This window comes from Silurus meridionalis, chromosome 11, assembly GCF_014805685.1.
Source record: "Silurus meridionalis isolate SWU-2019-XX chromosome 11, ASM1480568v1, whole genome shotgun sequence".
Classification (NCBI taxonomy): domain Eukaryota; kingdom Metazoa; phylum Chordata; class Actinopteri; order Siluriformes; family Siluridae; genus Silurus; species Silurus meridionalis.
This window is the reverse complement of record NC_060894.1, coordinates 17,495,001-17,518,067: the sequence shown is the minus strand read 5'-3', so window position 1 is coordinate 17,518,067 and position 23,067 is coordinate 17,495,001. Positions and strand designations below refer to the sequence as shown.

The window sequence follows — 23,067 nt, the reverse complement described above, 5'->3', positions numbered from 1 at the left end:
TGTCTCTCTGGGACCTGAGTGGAGTCATGTGTAAAGGATGGTGATGTTAAATGTTTACTAGACCACAGAAAATGGGGTCAGTGCTTTCAATCGCATGGTGATTTCATACAAATCCACATGGATCCTAGGGGCAATGTCACATTTTTATCTCCTCTTAATTTACGAGAGAAGAAAAGAGGAGGAGGAGGAGGAGTTGTATAGAAGAATATGCAGAAGCAATATTCAGGATACAAACATGACTCTTCACATGGTGCTAATAACAACAGCATGAAGCCCCGCTGTATAACACTTGATGTTATAAAGGTTACACAGTGACACTGTAACAACAGAGATACACATTTTTTCTGGCTCTGAATAAAGTGATAAAAATCTTAATGTTTATCATAATGTCATGACAATAACGAAAAATATATCCTTTGGATTTCACTTTAACAGTGAAAGTGTATTAATGTTTAATATAGAACTGCTGGTGAGCATGATTTGACTTTATAAATGACACATTAACCAAAGGCCCTATAAACAAAGGTACTATTTGTTAAAAAGGTTACATTAATCTTTACATTGGGAAAGTTTCTGGTATTCAGATTTGTGTTATGCACGAATAGGTTTTGTTATGCTTAAGTGGAATTTCTAGGCATTTCATTCAGAATAATTAAAATGACCTGGGTGTTCTTCATGCCTATGAGGTGACAATTGATTTTGCATAGAAACACCAGAGATTAAAAAAAATTTTTTTTAATAGTGTCTGAACTACCAGACACAAAAATAAAGAAACAAGCATTTGACTTTAAGCTTCAAAAAAGGTCAGGGATAAAAATGTAGAAGGATTTCACTTTTTTGCTGTTAAATATAATATGTAACATTTAAAATAAAAATAATTAAGATAGCGAGCACTGAAATCTTGGCCATGAATATTACTGAATGTAGGTATAGAGGTAATTGCTGCAAGTTCGTTTTTGCAATAAAGTGAAGTCATGAAATTGTAAGAAAAAAATAGTCAAATAAAGTCAAGTTAAGTCAATTGGCTTTTATTGTCATTTCAGCCATATACAGTAAAAAGCGCTGTACACATTGAAACGAAACAACATTCCCATAGGACCAAGGTGCTACATAAAAACAGAATAAATCAACACAAGATAATGCAAAACACAAAACTAAATAGGACACTACATATTGTGCCAGATAATTGTATGTTGCATGTGTAACTCGAGTGAAAAGTAAAATCGTAATATGCACTTCTATGGTTACAGATAAAAAACATTTAAGTATGGTTCTTATACAGGGTAGGTTGTAATAGTAAAGTAGTGAGTGAAAATCTTTGCAAATTTTGTATATCAGCTGTTCCAATTAGCCCAGTTTTGTCCCAACACTCATTATGTGAGTTCAGCTTGAGTTTCAGAATGCACAGGTAATATATTTTTTCAGGCTTTATAATGTGTGCCTAGCAGAGTGATAATAATAAGAGATAAAGAGTGTGAGAAAACAAGAATGTCATATGGGTTTTTGTGTGCAGGTTTTCCCGAATGATGATGGATTGAATTTTTTAATGATTTTTAGGATTTTATGACGATGATAGCGATGGGACAAAATTGTACAAAATTAGGGCTGTCAGTATCAATGCATTAATATCACGTTAACGCAAATACATTTTTTAATGGCACTATTTTTTTAAAATGCGGGATTAATGCAGCAACATTAATTAATATATTTATAGCACCTGTTACAATTAGTGCATTAAAAATCTTGAAAAGTATTAATTTAAGGTACATTTAGAACAGATAAAAATGTGCTCAGGTGACCATCAAGTATTCATAAGTCCCACTGTATTGCTTTAGAATCCTGTGTGTGGCTCCACAGCTCACAACTTCACTCATCCCTACCAAACACCACTTTCTTGCTCTGACTTATACTTTAATCTACACCATGCTAAGGAATGACCCTGGCAGCCTTTGTGTTTACAGCCTTTAAATTAGAATTGATTGTTATAGAAATCTGAAAATGTCTTCTTCACAAGTGTGACACTAATGCATCAGGAGGAAAGCTTACTTGTTTATTTTTTCATCATTCAGAATTACTGTGGGTATTTCTCTTCCTGCACACTCCAGCATTTTACCCATTCATCATGATAGATTAGCTCTAGGGGTAGAGGATTTTACAATTTATTGCTTATGTGCTTATGTGTTCTGTTGATTTTCGATCCTGCAGTGATGATGGAATAATCAGCACACTTGGCTTTTTTAGCCTATGTCAACACTTATACACTTTACATTTAAAAAATTATATTTTTCTCTCAGTTTTGTCCTTTTGTCCACACTAAGATGGCTTTTTCAGTCAACAAAAACTTAGCCTTTTGAAAACGCTCTCCAAAGTGGATAAATCTGAATACACCATTTTCGTGTCACAGTGTGAACTGTGAAAAGGAGGCTTTTGAAAATGACACATGTTTAGTCACTGCCCTGACATTTTAAGAGCCGGAAAAGAAATAAACGGCAGGCAGAAATGTCACTGGTCGAAGCGTCTTACGTTTTGCTCATGTGCAGTACGGGGAAGAGTTTTCACATGATAAATTCAGATACATTTGAAAACGCCATTTTATTCTAAAAACGCTGTATTTACAGTGGTGTGGATGAACAACTTTTGGGAAACGATCGAAAACGAAAGTGTGGACACGGAGCGTTTTAGATGAAAATTCCGTTTTCAAATTTATCCAGATTAGTGTAGACGTAGCCTTAGTTTCTGTCGACATCTAGTCCAGGAATTCCGGCAAGTGTTTTTTATGAATTCTTTGGTTCTTCATATGTATGTGCACATGTGCTGAACACGCGAGCAGGTTGTTCCAGTCAAACAGTAGACAACAGAAAAGTGTAACGTGTGACACAACAGTTAGTCAAACCGGAGTGGAAACTTTTCCTCCTTTCTCTTTCGTTTCATTCGCTAGGATTTATTTTAATCGTGGATTTTTATCGATTATACAATCCAATCACTGTGCTGCAAAAAATATTCATGCTATATTGTGCCAACCAAATAATTTTAACAGTATATGAGCTCTATTTGTCCCTGTCATGATGAGAACCAAATATCTACTTTCTTTAAAAAGTCTATTTTACCCGGTCTCATTACAAGCAAACACAATATTTTTAAGGGTTGAAAAGGACTCTGCAAACAACATTTTTTCTGACAAGACTGTTTTTAACAAATTGCTATACATCCCAGAGGAAATAATGTCCCATACCTGAGAATGTTATCTAACTAAAGTGGTTCACACTAGCTCAAACAAACTTTTACAGTTTCATATATGTAGGTGTAGGTACACTTGCTGGATCTTAGAAGAAGTGACCTGACTTTTATATAAATAAATGTTGTTATTCTTTTAAATAAGCTTATAGAAATGGATATAGAAATGCAGTAGGTTTAACGGGTGCACAGATTTCAGGTGCTATTCATATTGGCAGGTCAATGCCAGGCTTAAACTCCATTTACACCACAGCCTTCAAACATGGCTGCTCTGCACTCCAACTTCAAACACACACTTTCATGTTCATGATCACCCTCATACTAAGCAGTTACACCGATTTCCAATTACACATCACAGACACTGTTTAAAAGAGCTCTCATTCATTCAGCTCATTGCAAAGCAATACTGTCAGTTGTCTCCAAGCCTTTCCTGTGTGTATAGTTTTCCTGGTTTTTGATCCCGTGCTGGTTTCAGATTCTTATTTTTGTTTTGCCCAGTTTGTGCTGTTTGCTGGTTCACAGATCTATGTTTGTTTTATGATATTTGAAGTATGATTTGCATTTTCTCCACCCCTTTATTTGATAAACATCATCTTAATCTGAATTTGTACCCACCATTTTTCATTTCATAAAACACATGAAAAACACATAGTAGTTATTACAGTATATTTTAATGCTAGCTAAAATTCATGTGCACCTTAAAATCAATTCAACTTTCTGTGCAAATAAGCACTCAGGTAGCCATAATTGATTTGTTAACTCTTAATTATTATTGATTTCTATTTAGAAAAATTATGGCAAAAGACTCATTTCAATTCTGTATAATAAACATTGGGAAATTATGCAGGTTTTTTTATTTGTATAGAAATTATAGAAAACAATTGTTAAAACTTTTTTCTTTAAGTAATAATCAAAAACCTTCCTGACGAAACAAATTGTATGATCTAGAGATCTGAAAAAGTTTAATCATAACCTAACCATAACCATAAGCAAAAACCAAAGTCATCTAGAATACCATTTTGGGCAGCTTCATTTCAGGCACATTAGATCACAAGCAGAGGGATTATATGTATAAAAAGAGCTCTTTTGAACTGCTATAATGTGGTCATGTGACTGTATAAATGTATGAACTAATGCATGGTTGTTTTATTCTGGAGCTATCTATTATTTCCCAAGTGCAAGGAAAAATCATGTGACCTGCATAGTCTTGATAGTTCAAGTTCAAATTTATTTCTATAGCACTTTTCACAATGGACATTGTTTCAAAGCAGCTTTACAGAACATAATAATTTTTTTTTTTTTTATATATATAAGTAAATTATGTGTATTAATCCCTGATAAGAAGCCTGGGGTGACTGTGGCAAGGATAAACTTCCTTCAGTGGTATAAGGAAGAAACCTTGAGAGGAACCAGACTCAAAAGGGAAACCCATCCTCATTTGGGTGATATCAAGTGTGTGATTATAAATCTTAAACAATACAAAACATCTGAGATAGAGAACTTCCATGAGAACCAGAGTGTGTGGTTATGAGTAATGTTCCTTATACAGTCGTATACAGTCAGTTGTGGAAGCATGAGCTCCTGAGCAACTCATAAAATAGCTCATCTGAGATCATCATAGATTCAACTCCAACTCCTCCATGCCAGAACCTTTAAATGTTCAATGAAGTCCAGTGTCAAAACTCGTGGGATAAAAAGGACTCTGGTGCATCTCTAGATGGTTCGGGATATGATCTCTATATATATGAACTGCATGGGTGGTACTTGTTTTTATGCTTCATCTTCCAGGAAATGATGAGAAAAATTGTAAGTGCAGCAGTTTTTCACATGCGTTTATGAGACAGCAGTTTGAGAGGATCAAAGCATTTAACAAGCTAAGATATTATAAAACTATACAGGACTGTCATATTTTATTAAGTAAATAAAGCCAACAGAAAAGTACAAATAAATATTTTCTTACACTAATTTAACAGTAGTCTTGGAGTTAGGCTGATATTACCAATTTGCATATTCATAGAATCTGAATTCCTATGTATTAATTCAAATAACTAATCTAAATTACTGCTCCAAGCAGACATTTCTCAGAGGTACAAAGAGGAAAAGTGCTACACTTTTTCATATTTGGTCTTGTGAGATTTTGATTACTACACTCGGTGTGATTAAACTAAAAGAAAAAAATAAATTAGGAAGTCGGGTTTTTTTGTGTGCTCACAAATAGCTGTTTTAAAATTAAATATTTTAATTTACAGTTTGTTTTACAATTGCTAATAAAAAAAATAAAAAAAATGCAATGAATGCAACATACATGGCCCAATCAGGCTAGGTTAATACTGCAATCCTGTAGATGTAATAATGTGGATGTAAAAGTAAATTATATACACAGAGATACAAAGTCTGTAAAGCACCGAAGTGAGTGGGTTACAAAAGAGGATCCACAACCATATTAACTCTTTTATATATATTTTGTGATATATGCATATTTATAAGTACGTTTGATGCTGCAATATAACACCTGAATATGATCATGTTAGTAAAACTCCCTCTGAGACAGGGAGAAGGCTGCTTTTATTCACAGGAGGAGATAATAGAGCTTTTGCACAGGGCAGATCCCACTGCACCATCTATGTCTTATTAAAATCCCCTCAGAATCTTATCTTACCTTAGTAATTACATTCTATTCACTCCATTCAGCTCAGCTCTCATAAGTTTGCAGTATAATAACTGTGCACTAACTTTATGTCCTTATACATATTACAAGTTCATATTACACAGCAGGCACTTATTGTACTTATTACTTCATGTTGAACAAGTAGGTCACAATAAGTGTTCCAGTCTGTAATTACATGTGTCTGTGAGCTAATCTGCTTGTTGGCAGTGATGAGAAGATCCGAGTAAGACAGTGCCACAGGGGGCTACTGTGATTTCTAGCTGTGTATGTATTTGTGGTTTTAGTTGAAATAATAATGGAATTAGTCACATTATGGAACATTGTTATGGATATGTTTGAGTAGTTTGTTCCAGTTAGTTCATTGATTGTCCTTGAGGACGACCCCCTCATATTACTGAGCTATGTTGAGGTCACACTTATGGTTTTGATCTATTTCTGGCCATGTGGATATTTATGAAATGGGATTATATTCTGATGATTTCTAGAACATTCTGAAGGATGATTGGGAGCGCAATATGATTACACTTGATTTGTCTTGACAAAAAAGCAGACGGTGCAATGACATCTTCCTAATTTTTTCGTTTGCCATATGTCCCAGGCTATGTGTTTGCTAAGAGCACCATTTCCTGGTTCGAGGGTACAGCTGGTGTAGCGCTTCTGTTACTTTCCAAGGCACAATTTGTGCAAATTCTGTATCTGTGTTCATGCTTGTTAATAAAATTTTTCTTCTCAGACTCCAGCACTGGGATCATAAAACTTGTGTCTAATAATAACCATATCCATGACTGATCACACATTGCTTCTGTTTGCACAGGTTAACACCCACACCAGCTTTTTCTGGCCAGTAGTTCACAGATTTTTAATTCACAATACTCAGCACTGACCTTTTTTTAAACTTTTTGTGCATCATCATACTGTATGTGTCAAAATGTGTGCAATGTTCTTCTGGTCAGAAATCCAGGCCTCTCCTCTTGAACTCGTGGGATGTCTGACTTGCGTGGTGTAAAACCAGTGTAAACATACAGTAATTCTTATATTTAGGTATTCATATTTGGGCTCCTGTGTGTGTATTTCCAGAACAGGCCGCAGGCAGTTCAGAGCTCCCAGCAGCAGACCCACACTCCGGCCTGTATGAACCCCAGCCCAAACCCGGCCCTGATGAACTCGCCCTGGGTGAGACAGACAGCCGGAGTGCAGTCATCATTTAAACATCAATTCATCCACCTGCTGCATCCATGCTGCTCGCTTTTTGCACCATGCTGCTGCTTCTTTTTTTTTTTTGCACATCACGGCCCATTATAGCTTTTAGCAAACATGAACTGCTTTGCAGATTCCACATGCATATGATAACAGCAGGAATTTGTTTTAGAAAAACTTCACAAATGAATCACTGGCTGCACTTCCTCCACCCAGCACTACTGGGTTATCACCAACACTTGCTTATAATGCTTCATTCAGCTTGCTTTCAGAGGTCTTTAACAGCAATGGCTTATCATGATGGGTTGATATGTCACACTATGTGTGGAGCTGTATAAAATAGTCCCAGTATGATAACTACAGGTATTCCCCAAAGTACGATGGAGATGCGTTACAATGACACCATTATAACTTCAAAATATCGTAAGTCAAGACATGGCCTAGCCTAACCAGGAGTCTTAGAGAATGGTGATCAGTATGGGGTATTATACTGTAATTTGTTAATAATTTAACAAATGTTAGTACATAATTAAGCAAAACAGAGCAATTTACAGTACCGTAATAGATCGATAGATCTATTCTATCTATCTATTGTCACCGAGACAACTGATCTCTGTCAACTGCTAGAGAGAGTAAGGCATCTCACAAGGTGGGAGATGCGTACAACACGGAAGCTCTCCGAAGTATCTGCTACGTTTGCCTGCTGCACATCAATCAAAATATTTTTACAATTTTGTCATATCGCATTCGTCATTATAAGATCGAAAAATCGTCAAACCATCATAATTTGGGGCTACCTGCATAAAAATCACAGTATCCTAGTTCTAGGAATCACAGTGTATACAGTGTCTATTATTAAGTGTGTTTCACATCTACATGTCCACATACATACATGTACACCTGCTTATTAATTATCCAGTCAGCCAATCATGTGACTAAATTTTAATGAATAAACCCATAGCAGATACATAATAGTTGGTGACAAATGGGAACAGTTGAGTATTTCAGAAACTGTTAATATCCTGAGGTTTTTACATACAGTCTCAATAGCTTGGTGTGAAATATAAACAAAATAAGAAAATCAAACAAACAAAAAACACTAAAGGACTCAGAAAAGTAAAAGGCTTCAATGAAACCAGGCAGTTGAAAATTTGAGGAACATTGCCTGGACTTTATTATCTTCAACAGTCCAGGTTTGTCCATTGTTGCCCCAGATTTATGTTCTTACTATAGCCGACACTGGTGACACCAGATTTTGCTCACACCAGGGTTCAAGAGAGGGTATTTGAGTTACTTTAGTCCTCCTGTTATCTCCTGATTTGCACCATTCTGTATAAAGATTTGTATATTAAAATCAGGAGATCAGATCTTTAATAATTTTGGATGATGTAAGCAAAAACTTAAGCTCTTTACTTGTATGCGTATCTGCCAGGGATGGTAAGATTCAACAATTCACATTGATACATCGGCATAAAACTGAACGATGTGATAGATCAATTTCAAAAAAGTGCACATCGGATACAAGCACGTTTTGCCATTTGTATCATGATGCACCATTTTGAACATATTTGCATCCATAAAAAAAAAATATTTTTTAAATATATAATTATTAGTAGATGCGCTATACTTTAATTATACAGAAAGTGACCAATGATTTGTGACCAATATTTAATATGTAGATTGATTTCTTCTCGCTTAACTGTTTCTCAAACGCGTTCTCTCAGCTCCATGAGTACCACAACACTACGGAGACAGAGGCGTGTCCTGAGAGTCAAATAGAGTATAGATTATCATGGCAGAGGTAGAGCTGCATCTTCCTGGAGACAGAACATGAAAAGAACATCTGATTTTATTTAATATTTTTTTTGCACTAAAAGTCAGAAGGCACTTAAGTTAATTTATGATTTGCTGTCTGTCCAAACCAAAGAAATAACCGTGAACTATCTGTACCATTTTAAATTGCATGGCATGATATTTTTGCCATTGCAACCTACTGCATTGAATCAAATCGAATCGCATTGCATAGTAATAATCCTATAGCATCGGTATTTGCTTAATATGTATCTTAAATATATAGTATTATGGCTATGCATTGAGATGCGAAGGCCTCAGTAATGGAGATGCACATCCATAGTATCTGCAATGTTGACACATGATTGGCTGAGGAAATATTTTAATTAATTAAAAGTTTAGTGCTGTTCCTAATAATGTGGACCATGAATGTATATCACAGAAACATTATCTAGTGGTTAGATTATAAATAAATTCATTCCCTTGAATAATTGGGCTAGAACGACTGCAGCTCTATTTAAAAAGTACATTGTAAAGATGACTGCATGCTGCTAAATGCAAAATATATATAATAAAGTTTTCTCTAAATCTTACTTGCTCGCTTGATTCTTTTAAAGAGGATATAATCTCATACTGGTATGCAATTGCAGCCGTATTTTTCCACCACGTCATGGCGTCGATGTGACTGGTTTTCATATCTATGCAATCGATTATTCTGATGTCTCTGCATCATTCTGATTGACTTGTCTGTGTCACCCTTTCTCCTTCGGCTTTATATTCCCTCTCCTTCCTGCTCCTCAGTATCATTACCAAGATGACGAGTCACCACCCGAGCATAGTTACCCCCGGTTGACTGGCGAAGCCCGAGCACCAGAGCTGGTGCATGTATCCGAGAGGAACCTGTCCGAGATTGAGAACGTGCACGGCTTCGTTTCCCACTCACACATCTCGCCAATGAAGGTGAGTCCTTTTTCTTATCAGAAACCCCATGAGTGTTTGCTGCCATGGTTTCCATATGTCTTCCACTCTCTCAGAAGCTGTCCTCTACAGAATCAGGTTTTTAATCTAAGAGTTTTAAAGATGAGCTTGATATCCCAGTATCCCATTTTACCCAGCATGCCTTGGGGTGCCTAATCAGAAGTGTGGCTACTCGATTCCTACAGGAAACACGATTTGTACTGCGCATGTGCGCAAAATGCGTCTACTTCCTGTCTGAAGTATGTCGAAACAATTTACAGCAGTTCGGTGTATTTATAATACTGGTTGACCCAATCCGTATCGGAAATAGTTATTTACTAGTAAGATATTTTATTTATCTACGTTTACATACTATCACCTTTAAAATAGTCCCTGTGCACAGCAATACAGCGCTCTATACAGCGCTCAATAATGCTCCCAGTGCTCCCGCCACTGTCCTGGAAGTCTTGAGCTGGATCTTCATCTTTGGGAAGAGGGCGAAGTCTACAGGAGCCAAATCTGGCAAGTAGGGTGGGTACAAAAGTGGGATTATGTGGATTTTTTTATGATAATCATCATGCACGATTTGCTTAATGGTTTCGACATTTTCAGGGGATGTTCTTGTTGAAAGTTTGCCTGATCTCTCGTCATCTTCACGTGATGGTCTTCTGCTCTTGAATTACACGTGCCACTCAAAACACTTTGAACGACTCATTGCAGCATAGCCATGACATGTCAAACTTCTCTTTGGCAGAATTTCACGTTTGCTTTTTGTTCTCATTTGCTGTCCATGATGAATTCGCAATGTGGTAACTCACATTGTCAGAAAAACACCAGTTGCACCATTAGTCTCAAAACTTTTTGATACCACATCATTGAAAATACAGTTCATAAACTTTTTTTGGTAACAGAGAAACATAAAAAAAAAATTATATATATATATATATATATATATATATATATATATATATATATATATATATATATATATATATATATATAATATTGATTCAATTAAGTAATCGATTAAATTGGAATAAATTAAATTGATTAAATAAAATTAAATAAAGGGGACATTTAAATTAAATAATTTACATTTGTTAGATTTCATTTGGGCATGTAATTGCCTGTTTAAAAAAAGATATGTACTACTTAACTGTTCTACCTATTCGATTATGTAATTTAATCAATATAGTTATCATATATAAATATATATGAATATATGAATATATATTTGACCAAAAAAAATTTATTTTCTATTTTCCTAATTTTAAGAACTACTATTGGGGTGTGTCAACAGTATTATAAATACTCGAAACATAAATTGTTTCGACCTACTTTAGACAGGAAGTAGAAACATTTGTGCACATGCGCAGTACAAAATCGTGTTTCCGGTAACAATCGACTAGCCACAAGGAGCATCAGCGTATGGTGGGAAGAGCTACTTCTCAACTTGGCCACTAGGTGGTAGTCAGTCCACATGCTGAGGGTATTATAATATAGAATTTGTTTATGACTGCATATTTTTATAGGGCATGCAGTAATAATCTGTGTAATATCTGCCTAAATAGTGATCATCAGTAAAAAAAAATATTATTAGGTTACACTGATATATAGGCGTATTTAAGACAGTTATAGCCTGGTAATTCATGTAATGATGCAAGCTCTCAAATAGGAAACATTAGCTCATTTGCATAGTTGATGCCTACATTGGTGCTTTTATGGTTAGGAAAAAGGCTGTATCATGGTTCGGAAGAAAGTCCTGGTTGCGAGATCTCCCAAATAAGAGGAACTGTGAGCCTTATTATTTTGTGATGATGCTGCACGTACAGTACAGTGTGATGGAAAAAATGCGCATCAGAAATTGTAGTGTTATTTGTGGTTTAAATAAATTGGTAGGGTCTAGGAACTCAGCTTACTGTTAGCTGGAAGCAGAAGATAATTTGGGTGGTCTTGTGGTAAAAGGCCCGAATTGTGTTGACTGCGATTTTTCTGGTTTCCGAGTCTCACAGCAACTCTATACAATTACTAACCACAACTTTCCGTGACTAATCAGCCCAGCACTTGGGGCTCCTTAAGTCTCAATCTATTTCAATTTATGCTAAGAGCAGCCATTTTGTTATGCAGACTTTTCCTAAAATGGTACAATCTGTCTTTTTATTATAATTTTTTTTACACATATCAGCATGTAGTATTGAAGGCTTTCAAAAGATTTTTTGCTTCTTTAACTTGTAGGATGTCAGTATAGAAATTATGTCATAAACATGGTTTTAAAAAGGTTTTTTATTACAGTTGATTTCTATTATATGACTTACAAAAAGGCATACTCACATAAGCTAGTGTGTTACTATAGATTACAATATATAATATTCAGAGACGCATTTTTTTTTATATGAAAAAGTATAGTATTTGATTTGGGTGATTGCCAGGATTGGATTAGTATGATAAAAAAAAACAACAATTATAAATAAAAATGTGTTTCCATATATTATACATATATTTATGGGGTTTTTGTTAATGGACTTTAGTTTAGTTTTGTAGTTTCTTGTTGAATTGCACATGACAAATCCTTTTGCTGTAGATTCTGACTTTGACATACTTTGGAGATCGTAACGTAACGCATGTTATAGTTGATATAAAATCATTATTTCAGATGTTATAAATTGTCTCAAAAATCTTTAGGGAAGTCTGCATATTTAAGTCTGGAAAAGTATGGGATTTTGAAGTGAAAAATGTGTAGGAACCCTAGGAGAGGAATATCTCTCTTGGTTAGGGGGAATATTATCTCTTGGTGTGAAGAATTATTTATAATAATAATAGTTATAAGTCTGGACAGCTTATTTGAGGTTCTATAATTTATTTTTTTTTCAGATTTCTCAGGATGCCTACTGCCACTTTCTTTCTCACACGCTGACAGATGTTTTTCAAGTATCTTGTGATTATTAATTACGCTCGCATCTGTTGATATATTCTTAGTATTTGGTATTTGCTTGCTAGGTTAATTTGCATCATCCTTATCATTGTGTTCTTTGTAAAACAAAAATGGGAGCTTTTAAATTTGTCGGCTTCTTTGAAATGGAAAATTAAGCAGAGTCATATAATTAATGGATATGAAATGTTACTTAGAAAAAGTAGTATATTTGGGCTTGACCTGATCTAACAACTTTCAACGGGACATAATTTCCTCGGAGTGTGATCAGATTCATACGGCGATGCTACAATGAATCGTTTGAGGTGTTTTAAGTGCTGCGTGCACTTAAAAAGTGGGAGACCATCACAGGAAGAGGATGAGAGATCAGGAAGAACATCAACGGACCGTTCGGAAACTTGTGCATGATGAATGTCGGGGAACAATCCACATGATCTCACTTCTGCATCCACCTTACTCGCCATTTGGCTCCTGCGGAAACTTTCAGAAGATGAAGATCCACCTCAAAGGCTGCCGTTTTGACATCGTTGTGGAGATCTAGTGCAGATCGCAGAATGTGGCTTCAAAAAGAAGACTTTCCAGGAAACAATCCAGAGGAAGTCTATAGGCTAAAAAAGAAAACTTGACAGGAACTTAAAACGTAAATGAAACAGCAATGGACATGCACAGAACTACAAGGTCCTGAGGAAATATATGGCACCTGGTTTTCTCTGACCTTCCACTAAATTGCACCTACACTGACTTGCCCCAAGGTTTAAATGTGTGCATCTCGGCCTGCGATGCAATCCAGGCTGTATTCTCAGGCTGCACTCAGCGTTACCGGAATGGCTAGGATAAAACAGTTACAGATAAAGCAGTTACAGAAGATAAATGGACACTGTGAGCTTGCTTGTAATTTACAAGATAAGAAAGATGAGGCACTCTTTTCAGGCAAAGTGTCTTTAGCCAATTATACCCATGAACTTCAAACTGCCTGTATCTAATTACAAACTCCTCCTTTTGTTGTACAGAGACACTGTTGTGTACTGTGAAAACAATTCACTAATAGCACTCTAATTGTCTTAAATGTTTGTCTATATTTTTTTGTCCAGATTATACAAATGTCTAATTTCTGTACAGTCTTTACGGATAAACAAAGCACTGAGCCAAACCTTAGTTTTTTAGCATATAATTGGAACTCCTGAAAGTTTTATTCAAAGCTACTGTTTTAATTTGCCCATAACCATTTAATGTGTAAGGAAACTAGCCCGCTAGGACCCATATCCCCTGTCATGCTAAAACTCAGCCACTTGTTTATGGCATTAAAAAGAATTCAAAAAGGCTAGTTAGGGGTGTTTAGGTGCCAGACACACTCACAGTGAAATTCTACTATCCTGTTACACTGTTGCTGCACAGTAATGGAAACATATAGCACCTCTGTGGGTGCCGCTAACCCTCCTGCTGAGTCGTAAAAGTAGATGAGGCATGTTCAAAAAATAGAACAGGTTTAAGCATTTTTGTAAGAGAATTCATATCTGTTAAAAAAAAAAAAAAAAAGGCAGTGAGTTTATTTTATGTACATACTGTTTAATGACTGTTTAGTTTTAGATATTTTGTACATTTTTCGAACAGCCTTTATATATGAAATTCTGAATTATCTTTTTATTTCCAATGCTACACAAAAGGCAATAAGAATGGTGTGTAACTTTTAGAAAAATAAATTATAGAAAATAGACTGTCATGTCTAGCACCTCTGATGTGTTGCTAAAAAGTTACAGTAGATGAGGCATGTCCAAAAGCCCAATTGGCTATGCCTCATCACCTTGAAGCCCAATTCTTACCTGTAAGAAAAAAATATTTATATATCTGTTTAGTTAAACATTTAGTTAAACAGTTTGTTAAGATTTAGCCATTTTGAAATTCTTTTTAATGTAGAATGCTACACACAAGGCAGACTGCTAATCGTAGAATTTGACGGTTTTGCTAATTGCTAATCTATCAGAACCAGCGCTTTCAATATGAATAGTGTGTAACTTTTGGAAAATATTTAGACACTGTTACTCAACAGTGGCACAAACCCAACTGCTGTGTAGTTAAAGTAAATAAGGCATGTCCAAAATACCTTGGCTGTTGGTTTAGTTCAACATACTGCTTTATGAAAGTTTAGTTTTAGCTATTTTGTGCTTCTAATAGAAATGGTGTGTAACTTTTGAAAAAAAAATTGAGACACTGTGAATCAATTCTACACAAACACCCAATCTCTTCATATTTACAGGATGTAGCAGACCCTAACACAACATATATTGCAAAAGATCTTTGTATTCTATGAAATCTATGTAGTAGGTTGCCAGGTTAGGGGCTGATTAATAACCCTCTCTTCTCCCTTCCTGTCTGTTTCTCTGTTGTGGTTCATCAGTGTGCTTGCGTTCTCATCTCCCTCTCTTGTTTCCTCTCAACCTTGACTGGTTCTACTCACTGTCTTTTCTTTTCTTTTTCCTTTTTTTTCACTTTTTTACCTACAGCCTGCACAGGTTACCCGGTTTGATCTATCATACCCGGGCGTGACCGCTGCAAACTACCTGGCAAGTTTATCGTTTTATTTTCAATGTCTGTGGTTCTGTGTGTGGATTACTTTACTTCGAACACGTCCAGGTCACCTCTTTAAATATACATTCCATAACGTGTTTGTGTTGATGTTTCTGGTGTCTTGTTACATTTGCATGTGAATTCTTTTTTTTCCGAACCTTTCTGCTGTAAACGTCTTTAACAGGATCTTTTGGGCTGTTGATGAGGTTTTTGTCCTTTTATTTGGTGTGATTTATGCTTGCATAAATAAAGACATTCATTTAAGAAGGACACAGCTGTGTAGTGGGTAGCGATCCCAGTGTGATCCTGAGCTCGAGTTACTCTGTGTATGGAGGTTTAGTTCTCCCTGCGTCCACACAGGTTTCCTCTGGGTTTTCTGGTTTCCTTTTCAAGACACATGCCAGTAGGTGGATTGGTTATTCTAAAAATTGCACATTTGTGTGAATTATTGTATACAATTGTGTGTGTGTGTGTGTGTGTGTGTGTGTGTGTGTGTGTGTGTGTGTATACGTGTGTTCTGTTCTAATATTCTGTTACCTCAGTAGCACAGAGTAATGTGTGATCATCATGATCTTCTTGTCTTCGGTCTTTGTTCTTTTATTCTATCTGGACTTCTGCTTTCTCAACATCTTTCCTCTACCCCCTTCTCTATTCATCAACTTTCTCTCTCTCTCTCTCCTCTCCTCTCCTCTCCTCCTCCTCTCCTCTCTCCTCTCCTCTCCTCTCTTCTCTTCTCTTCTTCTCTTCTCTTCCTCTCCTAACCTTCCCTTCCCTTCCCTCCCTCCTTTCCCTTCATTCCTCTCCTCTCCTCTCCTATCCTATCCTATCCTATCCTATCCTATCCTATCCTATCCTATCCTATAATATCCTATCCTATCCTATCCTATCCTATCCTATCCTATCCTATCCTATCCTATCCTATCCTATAATTTGCTCTCCTCTCCTTACATTTACTTTCATTCCTTTCCTTTCCTTTCCTTTCCTTTCCTTTCCTTTCCTTTCCTTTCCTTTCCTTTCCTTTCCTTTCCTTTCCTTTCTCTCATCTCCTCTTTTTCCCTACCTTTCATTACTTTCCTTTTCTTTCATTCCTCTCCTCTTTTTTCCTTCCTCTAATTCCTCTCCTCTCTCTCCTCTCCTCTCCTCTCCTCTCCTCTCCTCTCCTCCTCTCCTCCTCTCCTCTCCTTTCATTCATTTCCTTTCCTTTCCTTTCCTTTCCTTTCCTTTCCTTTCCTTTCCTTTCCTTTATTTCCTCTCTTCTCCTCTCCTCTCCTCTCCTCTCCTGTCCTGTCCTGTCCTGTCCTGTCCTGTCCTGTCCTGTCCTGTCCTGTCCTGTCCTGTCCTGTCCTGTCCTGTCCTTACCTTTATTTTCATTCATTTTTCCTCTCCTCTCCTCTCCTATCCTATCCTATCCTATCCTATCCTATCCTATCCTATCCTATCCTATAATATCCTATCCTATCCTATCCTATCCTATCCTATCCTATCCTATCCTATCCTATAATTTGCTCTCCTCTCCTTACATTTACTTTCATTCCTTTCCTTTCCTTTCCTTTCCTTTCCTTTCCTTTCCTTTCCTTTCCTTTCCTTTCCTTTCCTTTCCTTTCCTTTCCTTTCTCTCATCTCCTCTTTTTCCCTACCTTTCATTACTTTCCTTTTCTTTCATTCCTCTCCTCTTTTTTCCTTCCTCTAATTCCTCTCCTCTCCTCTCCTCTCCTCCTCCTCTCCTCTCCTCTCCTCCTCTCCTCTCCTCTCCTCTCCTCTCCTTTCATTCATTTCCTTTCCTTTCCTTTCCTTTCCTTTCCTTTCCTTTCCTTTCCTTTATTTCCTCTCTCTCCTCTCCTCCTCTCCTCTCCTCTCTCCTCTCCTCTCCTGTCCTGTCCTGTCCTGTCCTGTCCTGTCCTGTCCTGTCCTGTCCTGTCCTGTCCTGTCCTGTCCTTACCTTTATTTTCATTCATTTTTCCTCTCCTCTCCTCTCCTCTCCTCTCCTCTCCTCTCTTGTCCTGTCCTTACCTTTCTTTTCATTCCTTTCCTTTCCTTTCCTTTCCCTTTTCTCTCCTCTTCTCCCCTCTCCTCTTGTACAATTAATTATTGTAGCTGTCAAACTGGTAATACATGCTCTGCAGTCAAGAGTTGGCAAAATCTTAGCTCATTCGAAATGTTTGCTGATTACTTTTCTATCGACATCCTCCACCCTAAATCAGCAGCCTCGCTACCTCATTGTGGCGAGAAAAAGGGCAGCAGGGAAAGCGAGTAGGCGTGGGCAATAAGCAAACACTCCTGCATCTCCTTCGATGAGAATAGCATACACCACTGCCAGGCATGAATCAGCTGTTTCAATGCACTCTGAACACGTGCTTTAGCACAATACTAATCTTTTCTCTTTCAGTGCTCAGTGATTTGTTGAGTTACTGACTTACTTACAGCCGTGTTGCTTCTCACATTATCATCTTTCAGCTTTCACGTTTGAATAATTGTGCACTGAAAGGATGCGGCTGTTTTGTGACTTTTGCGATCAGGCGTTCATCAGCGAGGCGCCACGCAATTTGACATTAATAATGTGTGTTTTAACAGCTAATGGAGAGCACAGTAGGAGGGGGTGAGCAATGTTTATCAGATGAGTCAGAGTGATTGGAGGGCTCTCGTCCTGTATGTATGTGTGTGTGTGTGTGTGTGTGTGTGTGTGTGTGTGTGTGTGTGTGTGTGTGATGGAGTCAGGCTCAGGGTTAATGGTGATTGTTTTGCTATCTCTGCACCCTGGTGAAATAATTGCTGTGGAATCAGAGGCATGTTTCGAGCTCAGGGTAGATCATGCCATGCTCTGATTGTGTGGGAAATGAAAAGTGGGCTGAAATCAGATGCCATGCATCTGCAGAGATGACGAGGGGAAAGCCAGGAGAGGCTCTTTAAAAGGAATGATAATAATAATGTGCTTCATTATCAGAAATGAAAATAACCATGACATTTGACTTGGAATTGTTGCATTGTTCATTCTTTTAAGGCAAAAGACTTTTTTTAATGCACTTTTTCTTTGAACTCACGTTGCTCTAACTAATATTAGGCATAATTCAGAGGGATGCTCCAGTATCTGTGATGGTTGTATTTAGTTGAAGCAAACTGCAATTTTATTGTATTAGAAACTTCCTTTCCTTTCCTTTCCTTTCCTTTCCTTTCCTTTCCTTTCCTTTCCTTTCCTTTCCTTTCCTTTCCTTTCCTTTCCTTTCCTTGCCTTGCCTTGCCTTGCCTTGCCTTGCCTTGCCTTGCCTTTCCTCTCTTCTCTCTCTCTCTCTCTCTCTCTTCTCTTCTCTTCTCTTCTCTTCTTTCACCATTTCCTCTTTAAGGTTATATTTAGTTAAAGCAGACTGCAGTTTTCATACTGTATATTAGAGAATGGAATACTAGGTGAAGCTGTTTAAAATTGTCCCATTAGCATACTAATTATTTCTTGCATTTCTCAGTTTTTTTTTTGTTGGGGTGTGTGTAAGTGTGTGGGTAAAGGGGGTGGGTGTATAATCTGAATCTGTGTAATGCAGCTTGGCAGGTTGGGCATAATGAAAGAGCCACCGCAGGTCTCCAGTGACACTCAAATCATTACTCCTTTTAAACAGTCTATATAAGTGGACTGGTTTATACTCATGAGCAACAAGGCCCTCGGTACACAAGCACATATGGTCTGACATCCAAAAACGCAGTTCTTTGATCGTGTCAAAGTTAAAAGGCTCGAGCTGAAAGCTCATGTCCATTCTGACTAATGCATACAGTCTCAGTAGGCTTTTATCTATCAGAATTGAAAGTCGTTTTGTATATGAGCAGGATAACATGCATTGTATAAGACTACAGACAGCTCTCATTAAAGGAGAGAGGCTTGCCTGATCAATTTCATCACAGTACAAAATGTCAAAGTGCAAATCATTTCCTTCAAATGTCACCAGGAAAAGAAGAACTGCCTGCACATTGTCTTGTATCGTTCCTTCTTGCATTCATACACGTGATTTAGTAATGCATTGAGCCACCAAGAGATTAGGCCAGCTTTAGTTGTGTGCCACCTCATAAAACCTTCAAAAAGAAGATGGTGACCTTGCAGGGATCTTGAGGCATCCAGTGGTAACGCCAGCTCCAGTTGTGTCCAACCTTATGAAGAATTTGGACCTTCAAGGTGAAGATGGTGACCCCGCAAGGATGCCGAATCATCTGGAAATGTACCAGTGCCGGTTTAAACCCACATCATAAAGATTTAGGACTTTAGACTTCGAGGATGAACAGTCTCTAAATCAAATCTTAAAATAACATTCATCTACTGTTCCTCCATCATTGAACATTTTAAGGCTCTGGCATGGAAAAGTTGGTGTTAAATCTATAATGATCTCGGAAGTCTGAGCCTCTGGTTCCACAACTCCAACTGAGTGTATAAGACTCTAGAAAGGTAATTACTCATACATTCACAGTGCTCATGATATTTCTCACTTTTTAGTGTTTGTATTGTTTTTAATGATTTATAATCACACTCTTGGTGTTAGCTAAATGAGGATGGCTGTCTGGATCTTCCGGTTTACGTTCCTGGTTTGAAGTTCGGTGGCCATCTTGGTCTAGCACTTTCAGGTCGGCAGCAAATTTTGGACTCCACTTATTATTTAAGGACACCAAGAACACATACTATCTGACAGAATATCTCATTAGTTCTGACCTGAGATACTCCCACTATCCTGCCTGCTTTGCTTCCTGTTACCCAACCCTGTTTCTGATCTCTTCCCTGCCCTTCATTGTCCTGTTTTTGCCGGTTCTGGATCTATGCCTTGATCTACATTGCTCTGTTTAACGGTATCTGGAATTGACTCTGTTCTCTTCTCTGCCTATATTTCCCCTATCTGTCGGTTTGGCAAGAAATATGTCTTCATAATGTATTCTTGCTTTTTTTGCCTGGTGTTCTTATTGAAAGACTATTTCTATTAGATTTTTTGGGTCCTTGACAATAGGTTCTCTTTTTATGTCTGGTTTCTTTCGAAGTTTCTTCCACAAACCATCTATGGAAGTTTTTCTTTGCCACTGTCACCACTGTCATCAAATTCACATAAATTTCAATATAACTGAATTTTGTTCTATAATTCTTCGATTCTGTAAAGCAAATATCCATTGTTAGGAGCGTTTCAGAAATTGAATTGAATAACCGCTTAAACATTGAATCACACAATTGAATTTTTTGTTGGCTGAATCTGAAGAATACACACTCCTACATACACCATCCCATAACATCATGGAACAAGTATATTAATATTAATTCATTGTTTATGTGACAGCCATTAATGCAGATCTGAGACATTTAGTTATATTCAAACAATGCACACATTCTGACAAATCCGATTCGAATGCAGTTATGTTTTAGTGTAATAATATTAACACAGTGTGAGACATACCGTACATCATATGGACAAAACATTGTGGACACTTGACCACAAGAGTCCCCATTTGCTGTTTTAATTAAGCTCCATTCTTCTGGGAATATGTTCCACTATATTTCTGATTTAGATTATGCCATTATCCTAGCTACTATTACCCAGACAAGCCCATTTTGTTGGGCAGGGAAGATATGAAAGCTCAAGCTCGAGATGTGCAATTACTCACTTTAAACATGTCATTTTTTTAAGCGATCAATCAACATATAGCTGCAAAGAAAGTCGTACCTTGTTTTTTTTTTTTTTACAAACATTTTTATTTGCGTTTGGACCAAGCATAATGTGCTTACAGAAGCAAACAGAAATGTCTGTAGCTTCTTCACACTTTCTGCAAACTAGGCATGTTTTGTTAGAGGACCAAGTGTAGTGGTGAAAAGAGACCTGCAGTGTGATGAGGTGAGAAACATTTGGAAAGGCTTTTTTCACAGATTGATGGTTGTTGCCATAGTAATCGTGTTAACAGGTCTCAACTCTTTTGGATTGGATGTACATGGGTGGGCAAAGACCGACTCGCTACATTGGTTTTTTCAGGGAAGACATTTGATCCCTGGTTTAGAAAGAAACCCCTTGGAGGTGCGGCTTCAGTCAGGAAAGGAATGTGACAGAAAACATTGACCATCTTTTGCTATAAAATGTATACAGTGTTGCATTGTTTCTTCTTTATATGGAAAGAAATAAAGTCAAGGAAAAAGTGTTCTTGCTACAGAGCTTGATGATGCTTTGTATGTCTCCTCTCTCTCTCTCTCTCTCTCTCTCTCTCTCTCTCTCTCTCTCTCTCTTACTCTCTTTCACTTCGTGATCACACAACAGATGCTGGGAAGGTCACAGCTAACAGAAGTAGGCGCTGTGATGCATCTTGAATACAAACTCATATCAGACTTTATGCTTCCTTAACCATGAAGAGGAAAAGTCTTTTCGTTTTTTTCCCCCTATCATGCCACAGATTTCTATTATATAACCGACTTTGTTAGGAGGAACAACCTGTCATGTGATTTGAAAATATGATTTTTCAACATGGTCTTTTTCAGTTAATCAGCTGATAAACCCATTTCAATGAGAAAATTAAGCATTTTTTTTGGTTACGCTCTCCTAAAGTTTATTCACTGAAGAACACAACAATTGCGCACCCCACATTCAGTTTCTTATAACTGGAGAAGAAATTTTGCTTCTCTTGAGAATATTTTGGTCTATTTTTGAAAATCATTTGTTGTTGCTACAATGAACACAAATTATTATTTTCCATTACAAAGATTCTTCCACATAATGATAAATTTGAGGATTGGCAGAGACTATTTAGTTCACTTTGGCACTAAAATAAATAGAGGTTCAGCAATCAATAAGATTTTCATTAAATATAATGTATAATGTTCTTTTTAGGACTTTACCTCATTATGCATAAATAAAAAAATAAAAAAACATTAAAATTCTTAATTACAATAATAGCTAATTTATTATTTTTACCAATTACCAATTTTATGCCTAATCGGGGTCTATAAAGTTATGCTTGATTGGTGTATAGTTTACACAGAAATGCAACAACAACACAGGACAATACTTTTAGCCAAGATATGTTACTATAACCAGAATTCTAGTTAATTTGCTCATTTCCAGTTCTATGTTATATCATATTGCAAAGTCTTGCCAATCTTTTTAACTCTGCAGTTCTGAGCCATATTACTCATTATTGATTGACTGTGTTGGATTATCCCGTAGCCCATTACACTCTATTTGTCTGAAACCTTGTATTGTCTGCATATAAACTTACTCCTGTATTACAATTTCTGCACTTAAAACAAACCATCTGCATATGCGTAATGCCAGGCCTCTACCTGAGTTTAGTTTGGTGCAAAACGGGAGGATAAAATGACAAGAAATAATGATCATGGTAATTATTTTATGTCGCAGTAGAGACTCACCAGCTCTCCCTCCTGCCTTTGCAAGCCATGACAGCAGTTACTTAGTAACAGGTGCATCCTAGTGGAAGAATTTTAATAATCAAGGCTATACCTTCGTGCGACCTTGTCATCTGAACATTTCTACTGTTTGTGTGTTGTATGTATGTGTGTATATATATATATATAGTTGTAGTATTATTGCTTATATATATCTTGTTCGTGACTGTGTCTTCACCCTGCATTGAAAATGGCAGTGTATGTAAGCAGGTATGACAGGGTCTCGGTGTTCTGTCAGGTTTAGGTGATAAAGGTGTTGATGTGAAAATGTGCTGAACTCACATTTTCTATGAGAACGAGGGAAATATTTTTGCCAATGTTTTTTGC

General features: G+C 36.9%; 1 protein-coding gene across 31 annotated transcripts in view; it reads left to right on the top strand.

Moving 5' to 3' along the window:
• Positions 1-23,067, top strand: part of dlg2 (discs, large homolog 2 (Drosophila)) — a 243,802-nt gene that overhangs the window by 86,701 nt on the left and 134,034 nt on the right. For 22 of the 31 annotated variants that reach the window (XR_006927309.1, XM_046861027.1, XM_046861023.1 and 19 more), the window contains 3 exons: positions 6,980-7,075; positions 9,692-9,850; positions 15,278-15,337. Coding sequence is in view for 30 of the 31 variants with exons in the window: in XM_046861027.1 (XP_046716983.1) it covers positions 6,980-7,075; positions 9,692-9,850; positions 15,278-15,337 (315 nt within the window). In the remaining variant the exon portion in view is untranslated. The remainder of the gene's footprint in view (positions 1-6,979; positions 7,076-9,691; positions 9,851-15,277; positions 15,338-23,067) is intronic. The other 9 variants (XM_046861013.1, XM_046861036.1, XM_046861026.1 and 6 more) reach the window with 1 other exon arrangement.